The 8,835-nt window shown below is 37.9% G+C and overlaps 1 protein-coding gene across 1 annotated transcript in view; it reads right to left on the reverse strand.

Annotated features, from left to right (window-relative positions):
* Positions 1-2,379: 2,379 nt before the first annotated feature.
* RFX7 (regulatory factor X7) overlaps positions 2,380-8,835 on the reverse strand; it is a 158,066-nt gene continuing 151,610 nt past the window's right edge. Inside the window, exon 10 of the mRNA XM_017543383.2 lies at positions 2,380-8,473. Within this exon, the coding sequence (XP_017398872.1) occupies positions 5,198-8,473 (3,276 nt within the window). The 3' untranslated portion in view covers positions 2,380-5,197. The remainder of the gene's footprint in view (positions 8,474-8,835) is intronic.

Here is an 8,835-nt window from a genome sequence, read left to right on the forward strand (position 1 = left end):
AAAAAAAAAAAAAAAAAAAGAAATAAAGAACTCTGCAAAAATCAAACTCAATTCTAAACTTAAAACCAGAATGAAAATTCAAAGAAGCCACCAGATCATTCAACTGCAGTAGGTACAATGTGAACACATATCTTAAGTATAGCATAATGTTATGAAGTGGGGTTTGAAATTAAGATAATCCTGGCTCTTCTGTTATTATCTCTGAACTAAAATTTGCTCACCTGAAAAACAATATTCTCTAAAAATTGTTACAACGAGGATGTGAGGATATATGGAAACTATTTTAACATTGGGTCAAATGCAAAGAAATACTCTATATATTACAGTAATATCACTCTCATGATACACATTTATATGACTTTCTTCTCCTCTCCAACATTAAGTACTTTTTAAAATCAAATCTTGAAAAATGCAGTCTGTTTCATTCTTTCTTCTTAGCAGATTATAGCAACAGGGCTGGCATATATATATTTTAAAAATTTCGATTATATAATATTGATAGGTGATCCCATCCATAAGTTTATAAATTATTTAAAAATTCATTTATAACAATGCATGTCAAAATAAATCTGTGCTTCAGATTTAACAAAATACAAAGTTTGGTCTTTTGTTATGCTGTAGGAGCTGAGGCAGCTTGAATTTATGATGCTTACCAATATCTGATTCTTCGGCTCATATTGGGTGGGAAGGCAAGATACCAGTTAACACTGGTGAACTTATGCTTAGTTCAGCAGATTTCAAATTTTTACTTCTACATAGCATGTTATACATATTGTTGGCACTTGCCAAAGAACATGTACGTAACTCTTTGTGATTTTAAGCCCCTCAAAGGTGGATACAGGATCTTAATCATCTTATCTAGTTATTGAGATTTTGCAGTGACCACTACTGGTTGCCTCCCTAACAGCAAGTCCCTAATATCTTCCCTAGGTGTTGGAACTCACTTAAGATGAATGACCACATGCTCCAGGAAATGGGCTCCTCTCCTAGCTATAAAGAATTAATTAAGGATCTAAGCTATGTAATTGGCCTTGGGTGAGCCTTTGATGTGGTTTCATCCATTGAGTGTGTGTATGGAGTGCAGAATGGAATATTCTGAGTTTTTTTCTCTCTGATTAAAGGCCATGAGAACTGCTCTTACTATCCTGGTTGGGATGTTATGAGGGTATAATATCTGAGCTGTGGCAGCCATCTTGTGACCATGAGGTAATAGCCAAGCAAAGGTGAAGATGATGAAACTGAAACACAGAAAAACAGGATCTGGTGCCTGTACACAATGAACCATTGAATGAACCCATGAACCTCCTATCTCCAATATTAAGCTAAAAGTACATGTCCTTATGGTTTAAGCCAGTGTTGAGTTTTCAATTATTTGCAACCAAAATCACCTTAGATGACACAGTATTTTCACCTCCAGAATTTCTTACTGGTTGACTATATGGACTGGTTCTTAGATTTACCTGCTCTACATTTTACCCTTTCATATCATTGAGCACTAAGGAGCCTAACATACTTACAGTAATATCTACGTAGTTCATTACTTTCATTTTCTCGAGTGATTGCCTTTCTTATGATTAGTTCCATGTTCTTCAAGTACTTTGGAATTTTGATTTGCAGGCTCAGCTTGCTTGAGAGCCTTCCTGCTCTTTATCTCTCCCTTCCTAATCTCCACTCTTCTTTACTTTTATAATTGCTTCTACCACCTGTTCAAACTGAGGGCTCCAGATCTGTGGTGATAGTGGCACTATCGCAGATCTACAAAGATCTACGTAAACAAAGGAGTAGGCTAGTCCCAGGCACTGGTTATTTTTGCTTCTCAGTTTCAAGAGTAAGGAAACTCTATTCTAGACCCTGGTTTCATTACTTTACAGGAGCTGACATTTCTGGCTACTTTGGCTTGCTTCCAGACCTACAGCCCAGGTTCTGGCTTACAAATTCATTACCCTTATCAGTTTGTTATTTCTGACACCTGGAAATGCCTATACTGCTTTTGAACACAGCTGTGCTTTAAAATTTTCTTTTTCTATTCAAAGCTCCAGAAATAAACTTACCTAGGTACTCCATTGGCTAACATTTAAAAATAAACATTATGTGAAGGAGAAAAAGATGGCTTTTTGGACAACATAAAGTTCTATGCCATGCACCATTCATTGGTAATAATCGTTAAGTGAACAGCAGAGTTTCAATGAATGAAAAAAGATCTGAGTATTCTTCTGGATTAATAGCACAAAGCAGATCAGCAGCACTGTTCTGCCTTCTGCTGATTTTTATTCATTCCCCAAAGTTCATGACATCAAAGGAAGAATAACATTGGGTCTGTTTACAAAATGTGATGCCTATATAAAATATGTCCCATAAAACACCTTGAGATCCAGTCAGTTTAATATAAAATGTTTTTAATTGTTTTTGAAAACATTTAAAAAACAATTTTTAAGCACTTTTAATAAAAAAAGAGAACTGAAATGCTACCGCAATATTCAACTACTGTAGTTTCAGCAGGTACAACAGACAACAAAACACTGGGGAAATCTGACTTTTTGCACTAAATGAAACATGAAACAGGGCTTGTTTTTGTCATTTATCGTGTAGTAAAGCACATTATAGTACAAGACTATTATATGAACCTCAAATGCACTGCACAAAAAAACACTTTCCTTCTTTTCAGTTCAAAAGTCAGTGCTTATTGCAATTATATGCAAAATTATTTACTTCATGAAGTCTTATGATAAACAGTATGTAAAATGTTTTAAACATCAAAACAATAAAAAATAATCTGGAACAGAACATGTTCAACAATAACTAAGCAGAATTAGTAAACATAAAGTAAACAACCTGTGAATAACTATGCTTGCCTGGTTAACAGTGAACCAGTTTCAATACAGCGAAGAAAAAAAAGAGTGGTTACAGGAATCCTAGTACTGTACAAGATAAGTCAATAACACTCATGCACATTTTGTGATCATGTATTAACATGGTGAAGCAAACTAAACTTAATTCTTCCTGCTGTAATATTCTCATGTAAGAGAATAATAGAAATATCTCATTGAGATCAATGCACATTGCTACATAAGACAATTTTATCTGTCACTTTGATGACATTTTGTCTTTTCATAATGAAACACATTTAAAAAGTTTAATCTGTGGACTGTATTGGTTGCATTTATCCTAAGAGATGTGCCTACCACAGGTTCAACAAATTTAGTGCAATATAGGAACCCCAAAAAGTTTGCTGGACGAATTCAACCAAATTTAAAGAGTTTGCTGCAATACTGTACAGGGGGTTAAAAATCCTCCAGTCTTTATATTTTTATCAAAAAAGATTTCCATTATTTTTATATTAGTAGGAAGCTAATAATGTAAACAAGGGATTAGAATGGCCTCAAAATCTCCTTTTCAGAGTATCTCATAGAGAAAGGCTCCCATCATTTGTTAGAAGAAATCACACAATTTCCTTTGGGTATTGCATACTTTGGTGTGCAGTAGTGCTCTGTCTCAATGTACAGTGAAGAAATAATTAGCATCAAGAAAAAAGTACCTAACAAATCATTAAATCAGGATAACAGCAAACACACACAAATGCCAATAACTAAGACATATCAATTTATAAACCTCTGCGCCAACTCTAGCACCATTTATTTATCAAAATATGTTAATACCCTACTTTGCAAATTTATTGAACAACAAAACCTTATTAAATTAAACTCTTCAGCACATTTGCTAAGTATTCATTGATTGTAGTCTTCTGATTGGCTTACTAAGATAAAGGAAAGCTTAGCTAGGTTCAAGGTAGCATAGCAAATGGTTTTTTGTTAGCTTTAAAAACAACGGCAATTTAAAAATCTTTTTGAAAGTGATCTCGATACTCACTTAAATGGAGCTTTCAACCAGTGAGAAGATTTGTGTCAATATGCAACTCATAAATAATTATTCACAAAAAAAAGGGAGCCATAGAGAGAAACATTTTAAAACAAATCCTGAGTTCTTCATTTGCAATTGTGGTTATCACAATAAATAAATAAAGCAAGTAATAAAATGCTCCTCTTCTTCAAGTACTATTGATATCCCCTTTGTTTCATCAGAGATACGAAGATATGTGGCTTCAGACCTTATGTGGTGAAATGTTTTTTGCTGTTTTTTATGTTATCCTCCTTCCTGCTTGTTTTTCAAAGGGATCCTACGATCAAACTATGTTACTATATTCAAGAGGAGTGAAGGCATCAGTCACTCAACTGAAGAGGAAAAAATTGATTACTGAGATATATTTTAATGAAAAATTTCAAAATAAATCTCAGTTAGAATCTCAATAAGTACATGCAGCCATTGTGATGAAACGAAGAGAATGCTTTTGTTTTCCTTCTCATTCCCCTGCCTCAACAAAACATAAAGCATTTTTCTAACATGCTTGTATTTATTATATTACAAATGTTGAATTACATGTACTTGTTTTGTGTGTGCGTGCCTGCGCATCCATGTGGGCTAGCTCCGTATTAAAATCAACACTTACAAATAATATTAATGCAGGGTCACAAATATAAATGGCTACTTGCTTCTCTTAAAAATTTTAGTGCAGCTTTGCTTTCCTTAAAGTAATATTTAATTTTCCGTTATTTTCTCCTATTTAAGCCCTTCATCATGGGTGTATAAATGGTACTGAAGCCCCAGAAAGTCCTACAGAGATTTTCATCCTACAGTAGCTCTATGCTTCAAGCCTAAATATTTATAATAACCTGAATATTATCCCTGTTTCAAGGAAGACCTTCTTGTCTACAGTTCACCTTAGCTATGATTTTATATCTAAAAGATAATGCCAACAACAAAATAGCCTATATCTAAAATTGATGGTTTATTCTGAGTTCTGTGCAGATCAACTGATAAAACCAACTTACACAAAATAAAGATTGACTGCTCTTGTAACAGCTGGATAGTCAATTGTTTACTAGCAAACAATGTGATTAAATGGGGCACGTTATAAAATTTAAAACCTAATACTTGTTCTTCTACAGACTACTGTCTTTAGACACTTGTTAAGAACTGAGGCAAGTCTAACCATTTCCTACTGAAGAAGAAACCACTTCTGCAGCAAACGCTTTTATAATGTCACAATTAATAGTATTTCTGCTGCGGGAGGCACTTCCATTAAGACAAATACAATACATATGTCTTTAGATACAGTGTGCTACATATTATAAAACACAATTTAACCCAACATTTCAACAGTAGGATGGTCCTTGCTTTCTATCCATTCAAAACCTGATGAAGTCATAGAATTCATGGATTCATTGCAAATTTGTTGAAATAATGGATCATTCTTTAATTCTTCCAGTGTAGCTTCATCGTCTTGTCCCTGCTGACGACCTGGATCAAACAGTAGATTTGGGTCTAAAGTGTTCAAATCATTGATGCTGCCTGAGAGCTCAGAAGACAACCTGATATCGCTAGAGAAATCAGATGCAGTATTAGTGAGATCAGATGCTACCTGACCTACCAGCTGCTGGTTGGGTTGCAAGCTGTCTCCACTCAACAGGTCTTTAACAGTGCTATTGAAATCTAACTGTTGCTCTCCAATTTCTGATTGTGCTTGATTTTCTCCAGGAGAAAAATTGATCTGATCGGTGCTATTACTTTTGGTGAGGTAAGATGGTGTCTGGAATTCATAAACAGAAGTGCTGGAATCGATCATATTTTGTGGGTTGGCACTAGGAAAAATAGTAGAAGGTTCTAAAATCTGAGTGAGATTCATCCGGGCCGTATAATTGGAGGGCAGGTTGTTCATTCCCAAACCTCTCACTGCGTCATCATTGTCAGAATCAAGTTTACTCAACAAAACATTGGTTATTTTTTTACTGTTTGCTTGCTTCTGAAGAGCGTTTGGGAAGGCTGTCTGCATCATGACTGTTAATGGAACTGATTGGCTTCTTTGAGCTATGTTGTTGGCACATGTGTCTGTGTGAACATTTGTGAAAACATGAACTTCGGGGGTTACTGGACTTCCAAAGGGGGTCACATTAGATCGTGGGATATTAGATACTGGATACAGGGTGCTTCCACTAAGATTACGTTGGCGATGAACAGCAGGGCTCACACTCCGGCATCTGAAGTTGCTGCTGGCAGATGAATTAGTTCCTTTATTATCAAGAGGGGCAGGGACTGCAAAACCCTCCTGTTTGTTGGTGTTATTTACAGTGGCACCTTGATGCTGCACAGGAGAGACAGGAGTCAAACGGCCAAAATGAGTGTCATGATGTCTGGATTGAGACTGATAAGACTGTCCAGGCACAGCAAAAGCATGAGGTTTCCTGAAACGGTCTTCCACTAGTTCCTGATAGCTTGGGAGAATGCCATGGCCAGAAACTGATGAATTACCAACCCCACTATACCCATTATTCATCCATTCAAGCTTTGTTTTGTCAGGGTGTGTGGCCATGGGTCTTTGCATCGGTTTCACAGGACTACTTGACACAATGCTGGCATCATGATATGCCATACTGGAGCTTATTGGAGTGAATGCAAATGGATTCCTGCATTCAACAGGGCTGGGAGGGACACTACTGCTGCAGTTAGAATGTGGAGTACCAATGGGTGTATGTCGGCTACTTCCTAAAGCACTATCCACAGGTGTAGTCTGGGCTAGCCTGGAGCAAGGGCTCTCCCGTGATAGACTCTGAGATCCAGCAATCATTTCAGATGTTGGGGTTGGGGTTGGGGTTGGAGTAGGAGTGGGTGTGGGTGTGGGTGTAGGTGTGTGGATTGGAGTGCCATTGCTATGGATTGGATGATAGAAGTGGGTGCTGGAGGTGTGAGATGACATGGGAGCTCCTGGAGTTACTGACTGACTCTGAAGAGTCATTCCCAAACAGTTGCCATAGGAATGCGAATTGTTCATTGACATTTGCTGCTCCATAAGCACCAGCTCTTCCACAATACTATCTTGTGTAAGTTCATCATCAAAAGGAAAGTAGCTTTCATTTGTCTGGGAAACAGAAGGCTCAAACTCCTTCAGTTCAGATTGCAGAGGTAACTGATCTGAAGAATGTGCTTGTATTTGATTCAAAGAAGATTCTTGTATCTGGGTATGTAGCTGCTGGCTGTATGTGTCCTGTGGCATTCCTTCTAATTCCCAAACAGATTTTTCTAAGTCATTGATATCAGGGTGCTCAGGAATTGTCATAACACTGATATCTTGCTGTTGTTCACAACTGGCAGATATAAACTCAGAATCCTTAGGGATTTGTTGCCATCCATTTGGATTAAAGCTGCCAACTGACTTTGAATCACTGTCCAAGAGAAAGACACTTCCTTCAAGTTTTACTTTTATATCTGGAGATGATGATGGAGTTGTTGGCTGTTCCAAAGCTGAATCGTTGATAACAAGGGCAGGAGAATTCAAGGGTTGATTCACTCCTATGTGTGAATTGACATTTACTGATACCTTGCTAGGAATCTGAGCACCTGCTGTTGAACCTTCTGTTTTCCCTGAATGTGGAACCTTTTGGTCCTTCTTAACACTGCCTTGTTTCTGCCCTTCTGTGGTAGCTGCTGAATGCTGTTCCACAATTGGTTTCTTTACAGGAGGCACCTGTGTTTCTTGCAATGTAGAAGACAGTCGTTTTCTTGGGCTTTTAGTGCATAATTTAGGGTCTTTATTGATTGAGTCACCATTAGATGGTGAGCTGGTGCTGGTGAAAGTTAAGTTCTGAGAAGCAACTGATAGAGTGACAGTGCTTTGATTATTGCCTGTTGATGTGCCTGGCAGAATCTCATTACAGCGACTTTTACATTTGGTCCTCTGGTCACAGACCTTAGTTGCTTTTATTTCAATGACACCTTCATTTGAAGGTTTCTGCAGTGCTCCATCTGTATTACTTTTCTGCCCCAAAAGGGCATTAGGTGTTTGGGGAGCTTTAGCCCCATCAGAGTTCTCTTGGCATTGTACAGGATGCTCATCTGATGATGTTTCAGGTTCCACTTTGACTTCCACAGCAGATGTTCCCCCTGCACTGCTGGTCCTGGATCCAGGAGACTGAAGTGATACGACAGAACCATTCTTGATCTGTGGAATACTCCTTGATTCTTCTGTTGTTCCTGTAGTACTGCTGACTGAGGCAGAATGTTTAAGAGGGGTGTTACTGTTGCTGGGTGTGAGGGATATTGTTGTCATTTTCACCACATTTAGAGAACTCACGTGTGAAGCGGGTACAACAGCAGTTTTGATGGGACTACTAGTAAAGAGGACAGTAGTTGGAGAGCGAATGGTGAGTGCACTGGTGTTGGCTGGTTTGGGTAAGATCTGAGGGTAACGGTGCCGGGCAGAACGATCTCCACCAGGACTGGCTGGAACGTTCTGGGGAGTCTTTGGTGCCTGCTTCACAGACTGCATGTGCTGAGTGACCACCTGTACGTTGAGAGGAAGAACTTTGCCATCAGAAGAACTCATTGGACTCGGTGAAGTTACCAATTGCCTAGTCCTCTGGACCTGTTAAAAGATAGCAAAAAGTCAGATTAACAGCTCTAGGTTATAAATAGTAATTCATGTATCTGTTTATACTTTCAATGCATTCATTAAATGTTAATGTTAAAAAGAAAAAAGGTCCTGTGTTAAAAGAGAGTTCTTCTAGACCAGGTTCTACACAACCAGACACACAAATATAACAAATGCAACCATAATGCATTGTAAATAAAAAATAGGTAAGAAGAGGCTGGGCACGGTGGCTCATACCTATAATCTTATCACTTTGGGAGCCTGAGGTGGTTGGATCACCTGAGGTCAGGAGTTAAAGACCACCGTGGCCAACATGGTGAAACCCCATCTGTACTAAAAATATAAAAATTAGCTGG

The sequence above is a fragment of the Cebus imitator genome, unplaced genomic scaffold, assembly GCF_001604975.1.
Source record: "Cebus imitator isolate Cc_AM_T3 unplaced genomic scaffold, Cebus_imitator-1.0 Scaffold154, whole genome shotgun sequence".
NCBI lineage: Eukaryota > Metazoa > Chordata > Mammalia > Primates > Cebidae > Cebus > Cebus imitator.